The 24507-nt window shown below is 46.7% G+C and overlaps 1 protein-coding gene across 2 annotated transcripts in view; it reads left to right on the forward strand.

The window, feature by feature from the left end:
• FANCD2 (FA complementation group D2) overlaps positions 1-24507 on the forward strand; it is a 52301-nt gene that overhangs the window by 11710 nt on the left and 16084 nt on the right. For both annotated transcript variants that reach the window (XM_068157979.1, XM_068157980.1), the window contains exons 9-27: positions 542-666; positions 1013-1100; positions 2565-2669; positions 4019-4119; positions 4582-4690; positions 5435-5470; positions 6968-7111; positions 9337-9471; positions 10684-10815; positions 13022-13129; positions 14606-14715; positions 16587-16647; positions 17288-17413; positions 18641-18714; positions 18803-18943; positions 20115-20215; positions 20888-21003; positions 21956-22064; positions 23833-23922. In XM_068157979.1, coding sequence (XP_068014080.1) covers positions 542-666; positions 1013-1100; positions 2565-2669; positions 4019-4119; positions 4582-4690; positions 5435-5470; positions 6968-7111; positions 9337-9471; positions 10684-10815; positions 13022-13129; positions 14606-14715; positions 16587-16647; positions 17288-17413; positions 18641-18714; positions 18803-18943; positions 20115-20215; positions 20888-21003; positions 21956-22064; positions 23833-23922 — 2011 coding nt within the window. The remainder of the gene's footprint in view (positions 1-541; positions 667-1012; positions 1101-2564; positions 2670-4018; positions 4120-4581; positions 4691-5434; positions 5471-6967; positions 7112-9336; positions 9472-10683; positions 10816-13021; positions 13130-14605; positions 14716-16586; positions 16648-17287; positions 17414-18640; positions 18715-18802; positions 18944-20114; positions 20216-20887; positions 21004-21955; positions 22065-23832; positions 23923-24507) is intronic.

Consider the following 24507-nt stretch of genomic DNA (forward strand, 5'->3'; position numbering starts at 1 on the left):
TTCCCTTGCTCTAAGTCTCCTTTTTAATAAATTTGTGTCTGTCTGTATGTTTCCACATGGGTACTCCCATTTTGAACTCTTGCTGGCAGGATGTTACAATCCCCTCTTGTTTAATTTCAACAAAGATATTGGATGCTTGCAAGCATCTGGAGATCAATTCTCTGTTACTGCTTCGGTTGTTTTCCTTCTATCCCTAAATCAGTCCATGTCTGTGGGCTACTTTGTACTGGAGGGCTGCTTTGGGTGAGTCTCAGAATCAACCAAATCATGAAGACATACTAATACTGAGAAGCTTGCTGGTGGGTTTCCCAATTTCTTTGTCTCACCAGTAGTGTTATATCCTACCTGTAAAATACCAGTGTTCCACAAAAGTATTTGCTGTCCTTCATGACTTCAGCAGGATGAGCAAGGGACAGCTGGCATAAATCCAGACAGATGACTTTCTGAGTGACCTTACATGCAGAATATTGTTGCCATGCTAATGAACTGCTTGCTCAGGGTGAGATTCTTGCATTTTTTTAAGTGTTCCTCTTGTCTGCAGGACCTTGTCAAGAAGTTGATGCAGATGGTTAGTGTCTCTCCAGTACCAATCCAGCATGATATTATAACCAGTTTACCTGAGATCCTGGAGGACTCCCAGCAAAGCGAGGTTGCTAGAGAGCTCAGGTACAGATGATTCTGTTAGCTGTTTCGTTCCCCCCACCCAGTTTTCAAGCTCTTGCTTGAGGCTTGTATCAGGTCTTTGTCCATGCTCCCTGTTTTTATGAGGTTTGAAAAAGGTTGATGCAGGTTGATTCTTCATATCTGTTTCTAATTAGCAAGCACAGAATCACAATTCTGTGTGTTCAGAGAGGAGTCATAATTGAAGGAAGTTTTCCATAATGCCAGTGGTATATGCTGTTGCCAGTTTCAGAGATTCTTTTGCAATGACCAAAAAAACCTCCAATTTGCTAAAGGCACAATCATGGCTCTGTTAAGAGGATCATTTTTTTCCCATTTCTTTGTGTGTCAGCTGCTTACTCAAGCAGGGCAGGCGACTGACAGTTCCAATCCTGGATGCCCTTTCTCGTCTGGATCTCGATGCAGGCCTTCTGGATGAGGTAAGAGCTCTTACTGAGCAGCCAGCCAGAGCCCAGTCCCTGCTTAGACTCACAAAAGCTGGAGCTGTTTGGTCATTCAAAGTACTTTGATAAACTGACTTTATTAGGCCTTCAAATGTCCTGGAATCCATTAAATTGGAAAGGAGTCAGAGAAACTAAAACTGTTTTGGAGACTTGCAAGGGCGGTTCAACAAGGAGCAGAGAGAAGTTTTCTGACTCTTACAGTCTGCATTCAAAAATGACAAACACAGCCCTCTTAGCAAATGCAAACCCACTCTTTCCTGTTGCAGTAAATGTTTACTGCCTGTCTTAAATCTGCTTCTTGTCTCTAATTATTTTTTTGAGGTCTAGTGGCCGGGCTGGACTGCTATATTGTAAGAAAGGTCAGATTAGTGATTGAATCATTGCATAGTTTTTCTCTACAGAATGACAATAAATGAGATGAGATAATGTGCTTTGGGTCTCTGGAGATGGTGGATTGGTACATTTCTTGCAGTTAGGCATGTTATGGATAGAATAGAATTGGTTCATTTGAATCTATTAAATATATTTGACATAGTCCCCCGGGGCCAGTGCTGCGTGCCAGGCTGCACCTTCCCATGCTTTTCCCTTTTGAAAAGCAGTTAAAAAACAATGGAGCCAAGCTGTTCTCAGCAATGCCTGCTGGTGTGATAGAGACCAAGGGCCACAAATTTACAGCCTAGAAGGCTCAAATTGGATATTTGGAGAAACAAGCTGGGGTCTGCAGCGCTGATGTAAGTTATCAAAGAGGTGGCAGGGCTTGGAGGGTTTCTTCCATCCTTGGCTATCTTCAAGGCTCTGTTAGCAAAGCCAAGGCCAGTCTGATATAGTGCTGACCACAGTATCACCAAGGTTGGAAGACACCTCAAAGATCATCGAGTCCAACCTGTCACCACAGACCTCATGACTAGACCATGGCTCCAAGTGCCATGTCCAGTCCCCTCTTGAACACCTCCAGGGATGGTGACTCCACCACCTCCCTGGGCAGCACATTCCAATGACGAATGACTCTCTCCGTGATGAACTTTCTCCTCACCGTGAGCTTAAACTTCCCTTGGTGCAGCTTGAGACTGTGTCCCCTTGTTCTGGTGCTGGTTGCTAGAGAGAAGAGACCAACCCCTTCCTGGCTACAACCACCTTTCAGGTAGTTGTAGAGAGCAATGAGGTCACCCCTGAGCCTCCTCTTCTCCAGGCTAAACAATCCCAGCTCCCTCAGCCTCTCCTCACAGGGCTGTGCTTGAGGCCTCTCCCCAGCCTCATTGCCCTTCTCTGGGCAAGAGTCTCGATGTCCTTCTTAAACTGAGGGGCCCAGAACTGGACACAGTACTCAAGGTACACTGAGCAGAGCAGGCTGGGCTGTAAGCCTCCAAAGTTTCCTTCCCACTGATGGAACTTCCTGCAAACTCCAGTGTCCCTTCTGACCCTGTGCTGTTTTCTGCCCAGGTGCGGCAGTCTGCCATGACCATTGTGCCTTCTGTAAAGCTGGAAGATTTGCCTGTAGTGGTAAAATTCATCCTCCATAACGTCAAAGCAGCAGATGCAGTAGAGGTACAGTATTTTCTCTCTACTGAAGACCAGTAGATTGGCTGATCCAACACCTGTTTTAACAGTGGGCAGTTGCTTCACACACAGAGGTGTTTGCTTTAATGTTTTCAAGTAAGATGTTTAATTTTGCCAAAGGTCAAAGCACATGTAGAGACTATCTCTCCTTTGAAAGGGATTGGGGTTTGCTTTCAGCCATGAGGGCTGAAAACTCCTCCTCTCTCCTGGCTATTGCAGACTTTGCTCATTTACTCTCAGAATGTTTGGTTTGTTGGGTTTTGTTGGTGGTTTTTTTTCTCTGTGTAAACATTTTAAGGACCTGAAAGCAGTCAAATTGTCTTGATTTAAATCCATAGGCTGAAAAGCTATAGGTTAGGTAGCACCTTTAAGGCTTGGAATTTTATCTAAGAATTTTGCCTTGTGCAGGCCTCCTGGGGTTTTAAATTCCAGAAAGATCTAACAGACCTGGGACTACAACTTGGTAATTCTTGTTTTCCACACTGAGTTCCATTCCAAGTCCCTTTGGGTGGGTCATTCTTGTTCTGAGTTGTAAGACTCCTTGGTTTTTTTGAAGTTGCTTTATCTAAGGAAACCTACTCAGGATATTTTTAAATGAACTAGATGTTTTGTTGAGCCAACCTTGCTGAGCCATTGAGCATGCTTTCTTTTATACTTGGAGAAAGCCTCAGTTTAAGCCAGATGTGGATTGCCCTTTGCCCAGGTCTTTCAGGGAGACCAAGGTTGAGAACAGCATGTGTGTAATGTGCAGCCCATTCTGTGCTGATCCACTACAATTTGACAGCAGTTACATTGGTAAATTCACATGCCCTAGAATTCCTGTGACTGTCATTTATTTTGCTCTGCTGACAAACAGGATCAAACTAGTTCACAGCAACATACAGCAGATGCAGGTTGGAGTTTCATAGAGTAACTCTTAAGAAATCCTCTGCTGCTTTCTGCATGCATGTGCATGACAGTGAAGAGTAAAGTGTGGCTGGTTCCTTTAAGTATATAGTATCATAGTATCATTCAGGGTTGGAAGGGGCCACAAGGATCATCTAGTTCCAACCCCCCTGCCATGGGCAGGGACACCCCACACTAGATCAGGCTGGCCAGAGCCTCGTCCAGCCTGGGCTTAAACACCTCCAGGGATGGGGCCTCGACCACCTCCCTGGACAACCATCTCAGAGCCCCAACCCAGTGTTTGAGTATGGTCAGATGCTTGTAAGTCTTTACAAATGCAAAGTCTTAGAAATGCTTTCTATTTGTAATTCCAAGGTTATTTTGTGAGATTCTGTCTTCTTTTCCTTAGCCATTCCCCCCCCTAAAAGCTCTTAGTGATTTGTGCTTTACAGGTGATTTCTGACCTTCGCAAGAGCTTGGATCTGTCCTCATGTGTTCTGCCCCTGCAGATCCTGAGTTCCCAGAAGAAGCCTAAGAGCCAAGTCCAGGCCAGGTACATGAACTGATTTACATGATCCTCCAAGGCTAGGACAGAACTTCAGCACTACTTAATCTTGTCTCTTTACATACATGAGCCTAAGTTATCCCAAGTGAAAGTGTCAACACTTATTCCTTCCCACTTGGTGCTAATACAACACATTTGTCAATCCTTGTAGAGCTGGCTTCCCTTGCCATTCAGGTAGCTCCTTCTGAGCCATCTGTATCCATGTCTGCATGGGGTATGCAACTCCATTTATAATAATGTTGCTGCTAGTTCATCTGTTTCATTTTTCCCTCCAGTATGTCTGATTCTGCAACCTCTGCTTCTAACCTCTTCTGAAATTCCCTATCCTTGCCAGATCATTCCCTCTAGAGAATAGCTGCTTTAAGTAAGTGCTGTGACTGCTAGGCTGCCTTGTTCCTTTTACTACGCTACTTGCAATAACTGAGTCTCCTCCTTTCTGATCACTTACAGCTCTTCCATGAGCCAAGTAACCACCAGCCAAAACTGTGTGAAGCTAATCTTTGATGTCATCAAGTTATCTGTGAGATTTCAGAAAGATATCTCAGAAGCTTGGATTAAGGTAAGCTGCTTCAGCCCTTGTTTCCTTATTTAATTGGACTCCTTGGTTGAGCCTATGCATCTCTTGCAATCAAATGTGATATCAAAAGACAAATGCTGGCTTTTTATTTTGCTGATGCTGATTTCATTCTGTGTTCCAAAGTGGCAGTTCCTGTTCAGGAGTCTCTTTTCTTCCTCAGTTACTGATTTCACAGTGCTTGCAAGATGGCCCCCTGGGCTCTGCTGCATAGGTCTTGAAATGCCAGATAAATCTGGTTCTGAATGTTGACCAAGAGAGTTTTAGGGAAAATAATCTTAGCTTCTTCCTTCCTGCAGGAGAGCAAAAATGTATACCCATATGCTGAGACTAAGCTGTCTGAAACCTTAAGGCTCTTGAAAATGTCCAGCAGGAGATAAATATTTACTGCTATTGGGCTAAATTCAATTTAAAACTACATTTCAGTGTAAATGAGGGGGTTATGTGTTCTTGGCCTTTCAGTGCTCACTACCTTAGCTCCTTTTTCAAGCCTGATCTTATTGGAGAATGTTCTTAGTCAAACTGTTTCCTTATTCTTTTTGTGATGTTTTTGAGTGCCTTCTGGATTCTCTGCTGTTGGCAAGACCCAGTTTGCTGGCTTTGATAGCTCTCCTGTTGTAGAGGAGACAAATCTGAGCAGTTTGGTGTCTGTGTTTTTGGTTTGGTTTTGGACTGGAGAATTGAACTGCAGCATAACATTCTGTTTTTTTGGGGACCTTTTTCTTTTAGGCTATTGAGAACAGCACATCTGTATCTGACCATAAGGTAATACTTCTGACTCTGCACTTGTCTCTGGGAGTGTCCTCTTCTGCTGGTGTTCTCAAGTGCTTTATTCATGCCTGTAGATTAAGAGATTCATAGTATCATTCAGGGTTGGAAGGGACCACAAGGATCATCTAGTTCCAACCCCCCTGCCATGGGCAGGGACACCCCACACTAGATAAGGCTGGCCAGAGCCTCAGCCAGCCTGGGCTTAAACACCTCCAGGGACGGTGTCCCAACCACCTCCCTGGACAACCTATTCCAGGGTTTCACCACTCTCATGGGGAAGAACCTTCTCCTCACATCCAGCCTGAATCTCCCCACCTCCAGCTTCATTCCATTCCCCCTAGTCCTATCACTACCTGAGATCCTGAGAAGTCCTTCCCCAGCCTTCCTATAGGCCCCCTTCAGATACTGGAAGGCCACAATTAGGTCACCTGGGAGCCTTCTCTTCTGCAGACTGAACAGCCCCAACTCCTTCAGTCTGTCCTCACAGGAGAGGTGCTCCAGCCCTCTGATCATCCTCGTGGCCCTTCTCTGGACACCTTCCAGCACTTCCACATCCCTCTTGTAATAGGGGCTCCAGAACTGGAGGCAATACTCCAGGTGGGGTCTCACCAGGGCTGAGTAGAGGGGGAGGATCACCTCCCTCGACCTGCTGGCCACACTTCTCCTGATGCAGCCCAGGATCTGATTGGCTTTGCAGGCTGCAGGTGCACACTGAGAGCTCCTGTTGAGCTTCTTGCCCACCAGCACCCCCAAGTCTCTCTCCTCAGGGCTGCTTTCCAGCCAGTCACTGCCCAGCCTGTATTTGTGCCTGGGATTGCCTCGACCTAGATGCAGGACCCTGCACTTGCCCCCATTGAACTTCATGACGTTGGCTTGTGCCCACCTCTCCAGCCTGTCCAGATCCCTCTGGATGGCCTCCCTTCCCTCCAGCGTGTCTGCTGCACCACACAGCTTGGTGTCATCAGCAAACTTGCTGAGGGTGCACTCAATGCCACTGTCCATGGCACCCACAAAGATGTTGAGCAAGACAGGTCCCAGGACTGATCCCTGAGGGACTCCGCTTGTCCCTGGCCTCCACTGGGACATGGAGCCATTGACAGCCACTCTTTGGGTGCGACCATCAAGCTAGTTCCTTATCCATCTAGTGGTCCACCCACAAACCCACGTGCCACCAGTTTGGAGACCAGGATGTGGTGCGGGACAGTGTAGAAGGCTTTGCTCAGGAGCAGCAACCAACAGTGATGTTGCTTGGGAAGTTCTGTTGGTATATTTGACTTGTTCCTACTATGACACTAGTGTAACACTTAGTGCATCCCTTCTAAACATCATGGGACCTTACCCTGCTTTAATTCTGTCCTCTTGGACTGATGAGGTTTTTCTACTGTTGTGGCCCATCAGGAGTTTCTTCTCAGTTTTGATTTCAAAGTATGTAGTTGTCTGGAATGTTTGGTACCTTTTCAGCATAGTGATGGTGGTTATTTCCTCAAAAAGGTTCTGGATCTAATAGTTTTGCTGCTAATCCATTCTACAAACACCAAGAACAAGAAGCACACTGAGAGAATATTGAGGAACAAAATTCGCCTGGGCTGCGTGCGAGAACAGCTGATGCAGAATGCCTTCCAAAATCATTCAACGGTCAGTGCTCATTCTGCTTTGGGACTTCCTCTTTTCCTAGATCTCTCAAAGATCATAGAATGGTTTGGTTTGGAAGGGTCCTTGGAGATCATCTAGTTTCAACCCCCCTGACATGGGCAGGGACACTTTCCACCAGACCAGGCTGTTCAAGGGCTTGTCCAACTTGGCCTTGAATGTCTCCAGAGAGGGGGCATCCACGACTTCCCTGGGCAGCCTGCTCCAGTGTCTCACCACCTTCCCTGTAAAGAATTTCTTTCTAATATCCAGTCTAAATCTGCCCTCCTCAGGCTTCAATCCATTCCCTCTCATCCTATCACTACAAGCCCCTACAAGCTTTCCTATAGGCACCTTTTAAGCACTGGATGGCTGCTGTAATGTCTCCCCACAGCCCTCTTTCCTCCAGGCTGAACAACCCCAACTGTGTTCCCATAGGGGAGGTACTTCAGCCCCTCTAATCATCTCCATGGCCCTGACAGGTGACAACTTAACCCTGTGCTGCAGTATTTCTACTATTCCTGTTCTGTCCACTTCTGTTTGTTTATTAAGTCCCAGATGACTCTCCCAAGGAACATGTCCTCTGTTGTAACTGTCACATGGGGTTTTTAGAGATGAGCTTTCCTCAGAATTAGAAGGGTCTTTTATTTTGGTGTAAAACCTCTGCTGTTGTTTGGTGCTGTTGTTCAGCACAATGGTTTCTAGGCCTAAATATGTGTGTAAAAAATGACACAGTACTGCTTGTTGGAGGTAGAGGGCAGATGAGAAACACTGAGTTGTGGAGGTAAAATGAATTAATTGAAGTATAATAGTGCCTTATGTAGGCACAGTTTATGCTGAATATAAAGGGCTTAATTCAGTTTTAGTTTAACTCCCTCTCAGAATAAGTTAAGATAAATTAAGCCACTTTACATCTTAATAAGAGCTTGTTCTTCAAAGGTCTTCAGTGTGTTTAAGCTAACTTTGAAAGAAAATTCAGATTTGTCTGAGCATCTTGATGCAGTGGAGTCCTTCTGTTAAAGCAAAGCCAGGAGCGTGTCTGTCCTGAGGCTTATATACAGTGGTACATTCTGCAATGTGACTTCCCTGGTGTCGCCCATAATGGGTGTGCTGCTTCAAGCTCTGTAGCTATGTAACTTGACTTCCTAAGCAGTCTAAATCCTTTGTTTGAGGAGGGTTGTAGAGCCCAATTCTTGTGTGCTTTGGCTGTTCTTACCCATTTGTGCAAGAGAGGACAGTCCGAGAAGGCAGGAAAGCACCTCCTAAACTAGCCAAAGCTTTCAGGATGAGGTATAGTGCACTCTAGGGAGCTGAGTGTTTAAAATAAACCATTTATTTAGAATAAACCAAACCAGGTTGGAAGAGACCTGCAAGATCATCGTGTCCAACCCATCAACCAATCCAACCCACCTAAACAACTAACCCATGGCACCAAGCACCCCATCAAGTCTCCTCCTGAACACCTCCAATGGTGGTGACTCCACCACCTCCCCAGGCAGCCCATTCCAATGGGCAATCACTCTCTCTGTATAGAACTTCTTCCTAACATCCAACCTAAACCTCCCCTGGCACAGCCTGAGACTGTGTCCTCTTGTTCTGGTACTGGCTGCCTGGGAGAAGAGACCAACCTCTGCCTGTCTACAACCTCCCTTCAGGTAGTTGTAGAGTGATAAGGTCACTCCTGAGTCTCCTCTTCTCCAGGCTAAGCAGCCCCAGCTCCCTCAGTCTTTCCTCATAGGGCTTGTGTTCCAAACCCCTCACCAACTTTGTTGCCCTTCTCTGGACTTGTTCCAGCAAGTCAACCTCCTTCCTAAACTGAGGAGCCCAGAACTGGACACAGGACTCAAGGTGTGGCCTAACCAGTGCAGTGTACAGGGGCAGAATGACCTCCCTGCTCCTGCTGGCCACACTGTTCCTGATGCAGGCCAGGATGCCATTGGCCCTCTTGCTTGCCTGGGCACACTGCAGGCTCATGTTCAGCCTACCATCAACCAGCACCCCCAGGTCCCTCTCTGCCTGGCTGCTCTCCAGCCACTCTGACCCCAGCCTGTAGCACTGCATGGGGTTGTTGTGGCCGATGTGCAGAACCTGGCACTTGGATGTGTTCAATCTCATCCCCTTGGACTCTGCCCGTCTGTCCAGCCTGTCGAGGTCCCTCTGCAGAGCCTCTCTACCCTCCAGCAGATCAACAAGTGGCAATAATCTCTTCTTCCATGCTTTCTGCATTTCAGGTTATCAAAGACTTCTTCCCTTCAATCCTAGCACTTGCTCAGGTGTTTCTGCGCTCTGCACACCCGGCCATAGTCTCCTTTGGTAGCTGCATGTACAAACAAGCTTTTGCAGCCTTTGACTCCTACTGCCAGCAGGTATAGTGTGATGGATGGCATCTATTAAATATGTGTTAGCACTTTGTTCTAGATTGTATGTCATGATCCTTTAGGGGGAGAGGATTTGAGGCAGTTGGAAGCCTTTGGAGAGAGATCTATGCTGTAGAGTAGGCCAGGCAGAAGATGGGAAACGGTCACAAGATGACTCTGGTAGCAAGTGACTGAAACACAGTGACTACTAGGAGGAGCAGGGAGCAAACAAGCAGGCCTCAGAAGTGACAGTGTGTGAAAAATACTTAGGGAGCAGAGGAGACTGTGCTGGGTTTGCTGCAATTTGGAAAGCAAGCAAGTTGACTGAGAAATCAGGACTGGCCCCCAGGTCAGAGAGCAGATTTGTTCATAAATCCTGTTGTGTTTTATCTAGTCACTTGGAGCATCCTCTGCTTTAAAAGGCCATTGTAGTAGTCTCAATACAAACTTTTTTCCCTTTTCCTTGGATAACTTAATGTGATGAAAAAGTTTGCACAGATTTCCCTTGGAGCTCTGACCAACTTGGGCTCTTGCTGCATGCTCTGAAATAGTCCCAGACTAGACTTTCAACTCTGAGTTCCTGCAGACATGCTGACATCAAAAATGTGGGCACTGAAGACAGCTCTGCACAAGCTTTTGAGTGTATTCGCAGGTTTGCAGGCACAGTATTGTTTAAGACTGTCTCCAGCACAGTGTGTGTGTGATGTATTACAGCAAATTTGACGTGCAGACAAACAAAAAAGTAACTGGGAAAGCCCTGAGATGTGAAGGCATGTGGCCATAAAAAGATGTTTTGAAACAAGGATGTAAATGATGAACTGCTGGTGAGAAAGATTGTTGAGAGACAGGAACTGCTGAAGTTAGAGGGGATGTCCTGCTGAGCGTGGTGCAGTGTTCTGTGCAGCTAAGAAAACAGGGGGGTATTTTGTCAGTCTGTGTGTTGGTAGCAAAGAACAGAAGCTGCAGTAGTATTAGCAGGCAAGCAGGAAGAGACTGGTAAAGAGCTGCTTTATGGAATTGTGGGAGCTTTTAGAAATGAATAAAATTCAGGCTCAAGGAGAAAGTCTTTGTAGATATCAGAAACTAGAGAGCAAACTGAGAAGGGACTCCGAACACTGTGATGATTTTCTGTTCTTGAGCAGCGTGTTCTATATCAGCAGAACAGGGCAGATGTTTTTCTGTTGCTATTTCACTGTTGCTTCTCTGGGGCTTTTTCCTCAGGAGGTAGTGACTGCTTTGGTGACTCATGTGTGCAGTGGGAGCGAGACAGAAGCGGACGTCTCTCTGGATGTGCTCACGGATTTGGTGACACTGCACACATCCCTGCTGATGCGCTATGCCACCTTTGTGAAGGTCTGTGTGGGGCAATACTATCATAGTAGTATCATTCAGGGTTGGAAGGGACCACAAGGATCATCTAGTTCCAACCCCCCTGCCATGGGCAGGGACACCCCACACTAGATCAGGCTAGCCAGAGCCTTGTCCAGCCTGGTCTTACACACCTCTAGGGATGGGGCCTCAACCACCTCCCTGGACAACCCATTCCAGGGTTTCACCACTCTCATGGTGAAGAACTTCCTCCTCACATCCAGCCTGAATCTCCCCACCTCCAGCTTCATTCCATTGCCCCTAGTCCTATCACTACTTGACATCCTGAGAAGTCCTTCCCCAGCCTTCCTGTAGGCCCCCTTCAGATACTGGAAGGCCACAATTAGGTCACCTCAGAGCCTTCTCCAGCCTGAACAGCCCCAACTCCTTCAGTCTGTCCTCATAGGAGAGGTGCTCTAGCCCTCTGATCATCCTTGTGGCCCTTCTCTGGACACACTTCAGCACCTCCATATCCCTCTTGTAATAGGGGCTCCAGAACTGGAGGCAGTACTCCAGGTGGGGTCTCACCAGGGCTGAGTAGAGGGGGAGGATCACCTCCCTTGCCCTGCTGGCCACACTTCTCCTGATGCAGCCCAGGATCTGATTGGCTTTGCAGGCTGCAAGTGCACACTGAGATCTCATTTCAGGACCTCACACCAGAACAGATTGGTACTTTTCAGATGTAGAGTACTGGAACAACTGGTACTTGTAAAGCTGTCTGTGCTGAGAAATGCAGTGGTCAGAAGTGAAAAGTACCTGCTGTGAAAGCATGAGCTGTAAGCATAAATGGTATTTTGACAGGATAAGATGATCAAAGGAAAAATCTACCCTTCCCTTTAGCTGGACAATGCTTAATTTTCAGGCATGGAATGGCACCTGTGATGGAAGGAAAATGCTGTCTTTGTTAACATCAGCTATGTCAAGTACTTTGCCAACACCTGCTCCCTTTGTGGACTGCCTGTTCTACCACATGGAAAGACTGGCAGTACTTCAGCCAGTATTTGAATCCTAGAGCAAAACTCCTGGCAGGGATGGGAGAAGACTTGTGTCCTAAATATATTCAAAAACAAAAGTCTTCAATGGGGAGGGAAAAAAAACAGGGTCCTTAACTCCTAAGAGTGACAAGCAAGGGTCAGTCAGTTGCCTGTTTCTAACAGTAGTAAAAATGGAGATTGAGGGAAGAGCAAACCAACAACACAAACACATAGCAATGCTTTCCTTGAACAGTCCTCCATCTGTGGTGATTTGTAGCTTAGAGACACCCTGTATTTCAGAGCCCTTGAAGAATATGGGTATTTCACCACCCCTCTAACTTCTGATTTCCACTTGGCGTTGATGATTCTGTAGTTTTCTGTTAAATGTAAGTTCCTTGCTTAAAATATGGCATTAAGATCTGCCATAAGAGTTTGCAAGGCAATCTGTCAGACGTTTGATGGGTGTAGCAGGAATAAATGGGTCTTGCTTGCCTCCTGGCAGAGGGAGGATGTTATAAGGACTCAGGCTTGAAAGAGATGACCTAAAACTCTTGCTCACAATTGAATGCATTGTCAGAGGTGCAATGGGGACTATTTGCACACAGCAGTCTGAGGCTGCTGACCTTCCTCCTGACCTTGTCTGTGTGTTCTTGAGCTGTCAGATCACTCACTGCTTATGGTTTCTATGGACCAGCCTTTGATGCTTTACCAAAGCTTGCATGTGAAACACATTAATCAATGCTCTGGCCACACCTCAAGATCTGGCAGGGCAGTGTGTTTGGCACGGCTCTCAGAGGTGGTTGAGACACTAGCCAGTGAGCTGTGAAAAGATCTGCAGAGCCGCAGATGCCCGGTGTGTTTGACACTGAGCTGGAGCCTTTCCAGCACAGAGAGAACATGCAGATCTTAGCACACATCATCTCCCCAAACAGCTATTTTTAATCTTCAAACTGGGAGAATTTTCTGGAAGGTTGCAAAAGTGGTTATCTCATCCTGTCAAACTCAATGCCTCGTTCAGGCCAAAGAAATAGTTCCATAGTTAGGTTTATTTAATTTGAATGTAGCTTTTCCCTGCATGTACAGAGAAGCTACAGTGAATTGTTCTTCCCTGTAACTGACACTTAGTGTATTATTTCAAAGGTGGGAAGGGACTCTTGATACATCTGAGCTAGGGACTCTTGATACATCTGAGCTAGTTTGTGGCTTCTCTCTTGCAGACCATTTTAGACTCTACACGGAAACTGAATCCATGCCAGATCCGGAAGCTGTTCTACATTCTCAGCACACTGGCATTCACCCAGAGGCAAGAAGGCAGCTATATCCAGGTGAGCAGGGACACAACAGAAAGCAGTTGGCCCTTTTTTGCTAGAGTAACATCCAGAGTTTGTGTTGTGTCAATAGTGGCCCCATCTATGAGCAGTGATTGATGTCAGGATGTCCTTCAGCTTAAAATTCTCTTCTTGCCAAGTGGTTGCAAGTGAGTGTGTGGCTCCAGGTTTTCCACCCCCTATAGCAGAGGTTCATCACAGGGACTGCATACCTCACATCTTTCTCAGAATGGTCCTCTTCTCTTGCACATGTAATCCTAGAATCATAGATTGGTCCAGGTTGGAAGGGACCTCCAAAAGTCATCTTGTCCGACCTCCCTGCAGTCAGCAGGGACATCCCCAACTAGGCCAGGTTGCCCAGGGCCTTGTCAAGTCTTACCTTGAATGTCTCCAGGGAAGGAGCCTCAACCACCCCGCTGGACAACCTGGGAGAGTTGATAGAAATGTTTGTGGAAGGAGACCAAGAACAGCCTCTAACTTCTCATTTGATGTGGGATGATCAGGTTGGCTGTGGCTTTGTTTAGCTGAGCCTTGAAGATGCAGAAGTGTAAAATCAAAAAGCTCCTTGTGAAGGTTTGTTTTTCCTTCACTTGGAAGCATCTGGAAAGTATAATTTGGCTTCTTCTCCACAATGTTCATCTTGATTCATCTGCTTAAGGTTTATACACCAGAGACATCAAAGACATTCATGTTAGAAAAACTGAGCTACACAGGATAGAGGACTCTGCTGTGAAGTGGTGGACTTCATACCTTTTGTGCCTCTAGTTTAAACACAGGAAGCTGTCATAGTATCATAGTATCAGTCAGGGTTGGAAGGGACCACAAGGATCATCTAGTTCCAACCCCCCTGCCATGGGCAGGGACACCCCACACTAGATCAGGCTGCCCAGAGCCTCAGCCAGCCTGGTCTTAAACACCTCCAGGGACGGGGCCTTAACCACCTCCCTGGGCAACCCATTCCAGGGCTTCACCACTCTCATGGGGAAGAACTTCCTCCTCACATCCAGCCTGAATCTCCCCACCTCCAGCTTCATTCCATTCCCCCTAGTCCTATCACTACCTGAGATCCTGAGAAGTCCTTCCCCAGCCTTTCTGTAGGCCCCCTTCAGATACTGTCAAACCTGGTCTAAATGCATATTCATTTTGTACAGGAGTCTCATGACTCTTTTTCCTTTTAATATATGTTTCTGTTAATTATAGATGGAACCTGGACCAGCTACATGTTCTGTGTAGTAATTGCAGCAAAGTCAAAGTGAACCACTTTTCATGCTGTTTGCAGCCTCACCCAGTGCTGTGATTGGTATTTTTATAGTAAAGGAAACTGCAGAGTGTGAATTCCTTTGGGAAAGCTGTGATCCCAAAAAACCATCCCCCTGAGACCTCTAGTGATAACATTAAGTGAGGATGCCAATAAAATTGTGAGTGGTGCACAGCAGTACCTCTGTCGTGACACGGTCTGCATCTTTCCTTTAGGATGACATGCACATGGTGATCAGGAAGTGGCTCTCCAGCACAGTTCCCAACCACAAGCAGATGGCGATTATTGGTGCTGTGACCATGATAGGCAGCATGGCATTAAAAAGGTAAGAGATTAATTTCACATAGTCTCAGTTCAGACCAGAGCTGGAGTGGAACAAAGGAAGAAGGGCATTGCCTTTCAGCTCCTGCATGTCTTGGTCACGGTACCACAGTATCACTAAGGTTGGAAGAGACCTCAAGGATCATCGAGTCCAACCTGTCACCACAGACCCCATGACTAGACCATGGCACCAAGCGCCATGTCCAATCCCCTCTTGAACACCTCCAGGGACGGTGACTCCACCACCTCCCTGGGCAGCACATTCCAATGATGAACGACTCGCTCGGTGAAGAACTTTCTCCTCACCTCGAGTCTAAACCTCCCCTGGCGCAGCTTGAGACTGTGTCCTCTTGTTCTGGTGCTGGTTGCCTGGGAGAAGAGACCAACCCCTTCCCGGCTACAACCACCTTTCAGGTAGTTGTAGAGGGAAATGAGGTCACCCCTGAGCCTCCTCTTCTCCAGGCTAAACAATCCCAGCTCCCTCAGCCTCTCCTCACAGGGCTGTGCTCAAGGCCTCTCCCCAGCCTTGTTGCCCTTCTCTGAACTCATTCAAGTGTTTTGATGTCCTTCTTAAACTGAGGGGCCCAGAACTGGACACAGTACTCAAGGTGTGGCCTAACCAATGCAGAGTACAGGGGCACAATGACCTCCCTGCTCCTGCTGGCCACACTATTCCTAATGCAGGCCAGGATGCCATTGGCCTTCTTGGCCACCTGGGCACACTGCTGGCTCATGTTTAGGCAGCTGTCGATCAGCACCCCCAGGTCCCTTTCTGTTTGGCAGCTCACCAGCCACTCTGACCCCAGCCTGTAGCTCTGCCTTAACCACCTCCCTTGCGGGTTGCAAGTGCACACCGAGAGCTCATGTTGAGCTTCTTGTCCACCAGCACCCCCAAGTGTAGTGCATAAATAATGTATAAACAGCATTTGTAAACCAGGCAGAGTCCTGGTAAGAGCTGTGGCAAAGTGCTTGAAAAATAAGGATTTGACTGGTGCTGGGAAGCATTATCTAGCTCACTGATTTTTGTACTGCTTAATAAATACTATGGGTGTTTATTACATAAAGGGCAAAACCCATTTTTGTTCTGGGCCCTGAGTCAGTATACTTCTTCATGGTTGCTCCTGTAGCACTGACTTCAGACTCACTAATTTAAAGGCACAGGTTCAAGTCTGAGCAGGGTATGCTAATAGAGTTATTTCAAAATGAGATTTAGCAAACTGTAAAATAAGAATTGGGGGAAAAAAAACACAAAAACCAAGCAACAAAACAAAAGTACCTATGGGATCATCAGTGCATCACCTTTGATGGCAGGAACCTTACCTAGTAAAGTGCACCCAGAGGATCCCAGCACATGGAGCATGTTCCATGCCTTTGAAAGTAGATCCCCAGGGAAAGTTTGACCTGTGGAGAAATTCCTTCCCACTCAAGTCTGACCCCAATGCATGGGGAAAATCTGCCTGCACTTGAGAAAGATCTTTGCATCACAATAAATGGTTGTGTACTTTAATCTTTTACTGAGAAAAATCAGACAGGATGCCAGTAAAGGAGACAGACTTGAAAGCCAGTGTATCAGAGGAAAAAGTTCTTTTCTGAGCCCTGCAAGTAAGCAGCAGGATTTTTGAGTAGTTCTTCTAGTGTACAACCACAGATATTAACCTTATGGTCAAGTCAGTCTCCATGGTTTTCAGCAGAGAGGACAACTGTCCTGAAGTTCCCGAACAGCAGCAGGTCTTTATTTATTGGTGTTCCAAAGGGCATCTTTTTCATGCATGACTCTCCAATTTCTGGAGAGAGAACTTCGTGTGTGTGTGTGTGATGGATTTTGATGTGTCTGAAGTTTGGGGCACCAACAGCAGCATTATCCATTGCTTTCAGAAATGAAGGAGATGGTAGCTCATTGGAAAGACCACAGCTGAACAGTGAGCATGATGGGCAGGTGAGTAGCAAGACTGGAGCGGTGTGGGAAAGGAGGAGGATGTGGTCAGCAAGGAGGTGCCACTAGAAACACTGAAGTGGTAGTTTTATGTGGGAGTTAGCTTTACTGAGCCAAGAATCTGCTGGGTTTGGGCAAACCAAGGTGTCTACTAAGACAACACCTGCTGGTCTTGCCTGCAGCTAGTCCAGGACAAGCAGTACAGCAGCCACCTAGTGAACATCTTTTATCCAGATGTTATTTCAAACACAATGGAAAGAAGCAGGCCAATCTGCTTCAGTGAGCCAAAAGCAATCTTTGCCTTCCTTTCAGCTTGGCAGCAGCATTTTTCAGGCCATCCAGAGAAAGTACTTCTGTTGTAGCCTTGGCTTTTTCCCTTAGTTCCCACTGAAGAGCCTTCTTCTAGGCTGACACTGTTTAAGGGTGCTTCTGGGTGGGAGAGGTTTGTGTTTGTTGGTTGGTTGGTTTTTTTTGGTGGAGCTGGGCCAAAGCCTTGGAACATCCATATTCCTCCTTCAAATTTGACCTTTGCAAGATGAGTCACCATAGGCTGTTACCCTATAGACACAAAGCTTTGGATATGCCTCAGAGTGCATTAGTGTAAAAGACACCCATTTCTGAAGACTGCTCTTTCTCCTTTTAGCTTTCAACCTTGATGGACCTTGTGGGCTTCTGCTGTGAGCAAGCCCCAGAGATCTTGGCTCTGTACTATGATGAGCTTGCCAGCTTGATTGAGAAGCAGAAGGGGAATTTGGACTTGCAGCTCCTGGTATGTTGCACAGAAGTTGGAACTTACTCACTTAAATGAATTTTTCAGACACATGATGTTTCTCAGGTACTGGCAGGACAGAGTTGATTTGGGGATTTCAGTCCAGTTTGAGAACTCTTGCCCAGGTGTGTTTAAGGTCCCCTAAAGGATTGATCAGACACAAAAATCCTCTTGCAGCTCTCTCTGCTTTCTTTGGTTGTGGCAGATTCCTCACTGTGCTTTTAGCAGTTTCATTCATGTGAACTTTTCCAAGACAAGATTTCAGAACATACTTTTGAGATTAATAAATAAAAGAATCTGAAAGAACTTAGTACTGAAATTGGCTCCTGGTCAGACTATTAAGGCTGCCTGATGTCTAGGTACTTGGAAGAGCCACAGTCATTTATGGTAACAAATAAACAGTATTTCTGGTAATAGGAAGAGGCTTGTGAAGGGCACTGGACAGTTCTTCAGTCTTGCTGGGGACTTCCTTTGCATGTGTGCTGTAGCTGCTAGGAGGGTAGCAAGACAAGGAGATCATCAAGGGCTACTGTGGAATTGATCACTGTGGTATAAGTGCTCTTTGCACCTGCCTGTTGGAGGGCAGGAAGGCTGTCAGGGAGCTGTGAAGTGCTGGCAGTCTAAACAGCTCTGTGCCTAGGGCTAGAAATGCCAGTCCCCTGAGCTCTAGCTGAGTGCTCCAGAGAAGCAAAGTAGGAGCGGTTCTCCTTTTTTACCTTGCAAGACTGAAATGTAAAAGCAAGTTGAAGTTCTTCTCCAGAATGTTTTTTGGGTCATTTCATTGGCTGTTTATCCAGGCTCTGTCATAGCTATTACTTTAATTTTTAACAATGTAAGCACGTGCAATGGGTGGGACACGTTGTGTGAAATAAAACTTTGCCAGCACTTCATAGTCAGCTCTTTCTGAGGAGCAGCTCTTAGGACAGAGAACTGCCCATGGCTGCTTTTCTGTTCCAGCCAGCTCCTCCACCTCTTTACAGCACTGCAGAACTCCCAGACATGCCTGCATCCAAAGAGTGGAAAAGAAATTGGTTGTGCATGCTCAGCAATGTTTCCTGACTTTCTCTGAAGGCTCTTGGCTCTCCTTGCAGGCAGTGGGACTTCATTGCTGTGACTGTTCCTAGATACTTTTGCTTGACCTTATCTTCTGCATTTTCCACTGCTACTGTTGAATCTTTCTTCAGTGAGCCCCTTTGCTGAGCAGGTGTTTTTCCCCTTTCTTTACAGGAGGAGTTTGGGAAGAGTTTGGTGGAGAACTTTCCCAATGACTTTGTGGTGGATCTCAGCCCCACAGTGGATGGGTATGCTAATCATGGACTAAGTATTTGTAATGTTCCTGTCACTGGCACAGCAGTTTGTCACCAAGAGCTTGTCTCCTTTTCCTTGCAGTTCATTCTTGTTCCCAGTGAAGTCCTTGTATAATCTGGATGAAGAGGAGAGTCAGGGAGCAATTGCTATTAACCTTTTGCCATTGGTGGCTCAGAGCGAGCCTGGAAGGGCCACTGCTGAAATGAGTAACCAGAGTAAAAGGTACTTTCAGACTTAACTGTGGGGTGGCTGCAAAGTTAAAGGCATTGTTTTCAGTTGTGGCACTTCCCTGCTTGTCAGCACTCCCTGCCCGCCTGTTAAAGAGCGGGACAGAGAGTTAATTTGTTTCCAGTGTTCTTCTCTTGCTGCTAGACATCTTCAGGTAGGTCTAGAGGCTTGAGCTGGATGGGAACTGGCAGACTGTTCTGGCTCAGGCTGGTTAAGTGATCTTGCAGCAAGTCATGATGCATCTGCTTTGTTTCCCACCTGTGATATGAGAATAGTAGCTCTTTGTTCCAGGGTTATGACGTTGTTAAATGCCATATTGAGATGAACAGGTGACTTTGAGGTGACAAAAAATACTCCTTTGAGTGAGGGCTCTCAAATAGAGAGTCATCAAGGACTTAGTGTGTCAACAGTATCAAGTCAACTGTCAACAGTATCAGTGTCAACAGTCAACAATTTGTTCTCACCTTCAGCTGTACTTTGACAACATAGACTTGCACTCCAGAGCAAAACCACAAACATGCAGCTACAAGGGAAATTTGGCTGAGAAATGTGGGCTTTTCCTTTGGAGAATGGAACAGGAAGCATGTAAGATATAAAACCATCCAATGAAACAGCAGGGCATCCAAATTAGAAAAGGCTTAAAAAAACCCCCAAACCCTGGCACCTTCATATCCTGCATAATTTCTTGTCATAAGACTTTGTTGAGATTTCAGTTGTGCTTACAAAAGGACATGATCACTTGGACCACATGATTCTGTGGAGAAAAGATTAGTTTGCCTCACTCAGAATGTGAGCAGTGGCATGCTACAAAACATTTAAGGGGGTCTCTCCACTACTCCCAGCTCTCTTGCACAATTTCTTGTAATTCCTTCTGAATTCAGCTTTGCTTGTTACCAGAAATAAATCTGGTCCCATTTTTTTGTCCACTGCAGCAGTTTCTCCACCCTCTGCTTTCCCAGAATACTGCCCATTACCAGTTCTAAACTATTTAGGGGGTTTTAACCATAGGATGTGATTCTTCTCTGTGTTTCTGGGACTTGCAGGAAGCAAAACAGAAGGCAAAGGCAGAGTGGCCTGGGGAGGACATAGGATGTAATGGAAAAGTGCTGGGCATTCTGGTGATATGTGAGGCATAGGAGCCACTCCATTTCTTCTTTTCCCCCAGAGTGGTGTCACCGATGTGTCTGTCACCCTGTTTCCGATTGCTGAGGCTCTACACTGGAGAGCAAAACAATGGAAGCCTGGAGGAGATCGATGCCTTATTAGGTATGGGAAACAAACCTGGTTTAGAGTCTGTCTGTCTGTCTGACAGACTGTCTGAGGTCTGCAAAGACTTCCTGCAGCTGTGGGAAGAGTTGTGCTGCAATGCTCTGTTGCCCACAAAGTGGAAGGGAGGGAGGGAAGACAGTTTCCTTGTCTGGGGATGGAATAGCTGACATGAATAGAATAGAATAGAATAGACCAGGTTGGAAGAGACCTTCAAGATCATCGTGTCCAACCCATCAACCAATCCAACCCACCTAAACAACTAACCCATGGCACCAAGCACCCCATCAAGTCTCCTCCTGAACACCTCCAGTGATGGTGACTCCACCACCTCCCCAGGCAGCCCATTCCAACGGGCAATCACTCTCTCTGTATAGAACTTCTTCCTAACATCCAACCTGAACCTCCCCTGGCACAGCCTGAGACTGTGTCCTCTTGTTCTGGTGCTGGCTGCCTGGGAGAAGAGACCAACCTCTGCCTGTCTACAACCTCCCTTCAGGTAGTTGTAGACAGCAATAAGGTCACCCCTGAGTCTCCTCTTCTCCAGGGATGTGCTTACTTCACATAGCTGTTGGAATGGATACAGGCTTTGGTGAGAGACTTTGCCCATGCAAAGACCAAAGGATGGGTAGAAAACCCAGTCCAACAGGTTCTTTTCCTGCTCTGTCTCAGGTTGCCCCCTGTACCTGACTGACCTGGAGGTTGAAGGGAAGCTGGACTCGCTGTCCAAGCAGGAGCGGGAATTCCTGTGCTCGCTCCTGTTCTATGCTCTCAACTGGTTTCGTGAGGTGAGCAGAACCTTGTCTGCTGGTTCTGGAGTGGTGCTGAGGAGCAGCACTTACAAACACTAACCCTAGTCTTCAGGGGTGCAATTGTTGCTGAAGAAGTGTCTTCCCACTTGGAAGCCCTCTCCAGCAAGGTCCTGATGATTTCTCCAACTTTACTTTCTTGCACAGAGGCTCTCTAAGGGCTGCCTTGCTTGTGTGAGTTTTCTAACTGCTACTCAGCTGCAGTCTACACCAGCAGGCTTTGATGTAAGGGCAGGTTGTAGCCTTTTACTATGGTCTTCTATTACTTAAAACAAAGGTTGAACTCCATTTCCAGAGATGCTGTGGGATCACCTTTCTTGGAGATGCTCAGTGATCTGTTAGAAAAGGCTCTGGAAAAGGCAACCTGTTCACACAACACTATTTTGAACATGGTGTTGGACTAGAGGCTTCCACAGGTCCCTTACAAAGTTTTTTAGTGACTGTGTGCTTTGTTCTGTACCTCTGTGAGCTTTTGGAAGGGTGAAATGCAGTGCCTTCAAGCACATTTAAACCACTTGTTTGCTAACACTGATGGTCAGTGGGAATGTTCCCTTTTGGGATTACTCTGATAACATATGTCAGAGTTGGTGCAATTCTGCACCCCCAGTCCTCCCTCTCCCTGCTCTTCTCCCAGGACTGCCTCTTTCCTGGCAAACCTTGGAAGCATGAAGTGGTCTTCAGAGCCACAGGCAGCACTAAAAGGTGCTAATTCCTCTTCTCCAGTTAATACCTGATCTGTAGGTGTTGCTCTGTTGCTTTTCATAGCTTGCACCAGTTATGCCTGTGCTCTTTGTCCTTGCAGTTTTGATCTGGTCACACAGGCCACTTGTGCTGAGTTGTTTGCTTATTCAAGACTTGAGGCTGTTACTCAGAAAAGGAAAAAGTAGTCAAAGTGGGTACAAATCTGCCTAAGCCTGGTTTGTGTCTTTAGGTTGTGAATGCCTTCTGCCAGCAACAGGATGCTGAGATGAAGGGGAAAGTTCTGACTCGATTACAGAACATCACAGAGCTGCAGACTGTGCTGGGAAAATGCTTGGCAGGTGAGTATGAAACATTTGTACATTCTGGGCCTGAACCAGCTGGAAGTGAAAGCAGCTGGCTTAAACATCAGTGGAGAAAATCTCTGGTAACACATACTGCATTTTTACAGTGCCCTAAGAGCTCAAGCATGGACAGCTGTTGTTCTCAGTGTGTCTGCATCCAAACTGCCCTTCCCAATCTCCTCCTCAGTGGCATCTCTTTGACTCTTCCTAGCAGACTTGGCAGAGTCAACCTGTATGTGGTGGGTAGTGGAGTAAACCAGCCTCCATTCTACAAAACCAGTCTGTTTCTCCAGTTTTCACCTTGAAACAAGTTTCACTTCTCTGCTGGTTGTGTCATTCATTTGCACAGTCCTACCCTTCTTCCCCATCAGAATATCCCAAATCCTCAGGAGCCTCTTTTTCCTCCCATCCTATCACTTCACAAGTCCAGGTGTCCATTTCCAAAGCTGTGCTTGGAGTTTTTAAAATGGAGACTTTTTGTCTTTGGCATTGGCTCCATTATCCCTTGTCTGCCTGGTTTGTGCTTGTCATTGTTTATGGTTTCCTCTTATTGTCACCTTTCACAATGAGAAGGTCTTCCATAAGCTAAATATAATGAAGAGTACACTGCCACCTTCCACAAGCTATCCATTGAGAGCTTGTTGTAAACCAACAGACCAGCTTTACCTGAAGTGCAACCTCAGTGCTGTTGGAGCTGCTCTAAGAGCACAAGGCCAGGGCAGAAAGGGGCTCAGATGCATAGTGCCAGGTTCTGCACGTTGGCCACAACAACCCCATGCAAAGCTACAGGTTGGGGTCAGAGTGGCTGGAGAGCAGCCAGGTAGAGAGGGACCTGAGGGTACTGGTCAATGGTAGGCTGAACATGAGCCTGCAGTGTGCCCAGGCAGCCAGGAGGGCCAATGGCATCCTGGCCTGCATCAGGAACAGTGTGGCCAGCAGGAGCAGGGAGGTCATTCTGCCCCTGTACGCTGCACTGGTTAGGCCTCACCTTGAGTCCTGTGTCCAGTTCTGGGCCCCTCAGTTTAGGAAGGAGGTTGACTTGCTGGAACGAGTCCAGAGAAGGGCAACAAAGTTGGTGAGGGGTTTGGAACACAGCCCTGTGAGGAAAGACTGAGGGAGCTGGGGTTGCTTAGCCTGGAGAAGAGGAGACTCAGGGGTGACCTTATTGCTCTCTACAACTCCCTGAAGGGAGGTTGTAGCCAGGTGGGGGTTGGTCTCTTCTCCCAGGCAGCCAGCACCAGAACAAGAGGACACAGTCTCAGGCTGTGCCAGGGGAGGTTTAGGTTGGATGTTAGGAAGAAGTTCTATACAGAGAGAGTGATTGCCCATTGGAATGGGCTGCCTGGGGAGGTGGTGGAGTCACCATCACTGGAGGTGTTCAGGAGGAGACTTGCTGGGGTGCTTGGTGCCATGGGTTAGTTGTTTAGGTGGGTTGGATTGGTTGATGGGTTAGACACGATGATCTTGAAGGTCTCTTCCAACCTGGTTTGGTTTATTCTAAAAATAGAACAGCTCTTTAAGCTTCTCCAACGTGGACAAATGTCCAAGGACAGCTGAGCACTTCTTACCCTCCCTTACTGGAGGAATGCAAAGACCTGCAATTCCATTGCAGTGCAGACACATGAGAAGGCTAATTGGAGCTAAATTCACCTAAGCATAAGAGCAGGATGGTGAAACGTACAATGCTTCCTCTAGATAGTATCATGCTTGTATTTGTCATTCAGGAGCTGAACTAACCCCATTTCTACATTTTTGTCTCTTTCAGTAACCCCTGGTTATGTCCCACCACCAGCCACTTTTGATTCTGAGGCTGCACCATCCATTAATGCTGTCGGTCCAGCAAGGAAAAGGAATGGTAAGAAAGCTTAAAAGGTTTAAGAAAACAGAGGCAAAATGCACTGCAGCCATGGCATCTGTGTGTGCATAAAGCACAGAATGCCTGACAACATCTCTCTAGCTTGAAATCTTTCCTGATCAACTCCTGTAGCATCTTTCCTGATCAACTCCTGTAGCAGCTTAAGTGGAGATGTAAAAACATCCTATTCCAACTGGGTGTTGGATAGTCTGTCTCTTTGGGACAGCCCATATTAAACAAGTAAAAATCCAAGGCTTTCATTGACTTTTCACCTGCCAAAGTGTTTTCTGCAGCAGAAGTTGTTCTGCCTTTAGTGGGTTTGTGCAGTTGTCTGGTAGTGAACCCAGGTCCATCTGCCTCGCAAATCCCTGTCCTTTAGGTTGTGCCTAGCTGATGTCTTAAGAGCCTTGTCAAGGCCCTACTGCACAAGGAAACACTATCCTTATCCTTTCCCATTGCTGACTCTCACAGAGAAGAAACAGAACTTCCCTTTCAGTTGTTTAAGCTGACGTAGATGTACTTTGTTCTGTCTCTAATTCTGTTCTAGTTTAGATTAACATTTCCTGAGAACATGTCTGCCTTCTT

The sequence above is a fragment of the Melanerpes formicivorus genome, unplaced genomic scaffold, assembly GCF_026170545.1.
Source record: "Melanerpes formicivorus ecotype bairdi unplaced genomic scaffold, bMelFor1.0.p_v2 SCAF_38, whole genome shotgun sequence".
NCBI lineage: Eukaryota > Metazoa > Chordata > Aves > Piciformes > Picidae > Melanerpes > Melanerpes formicivorus.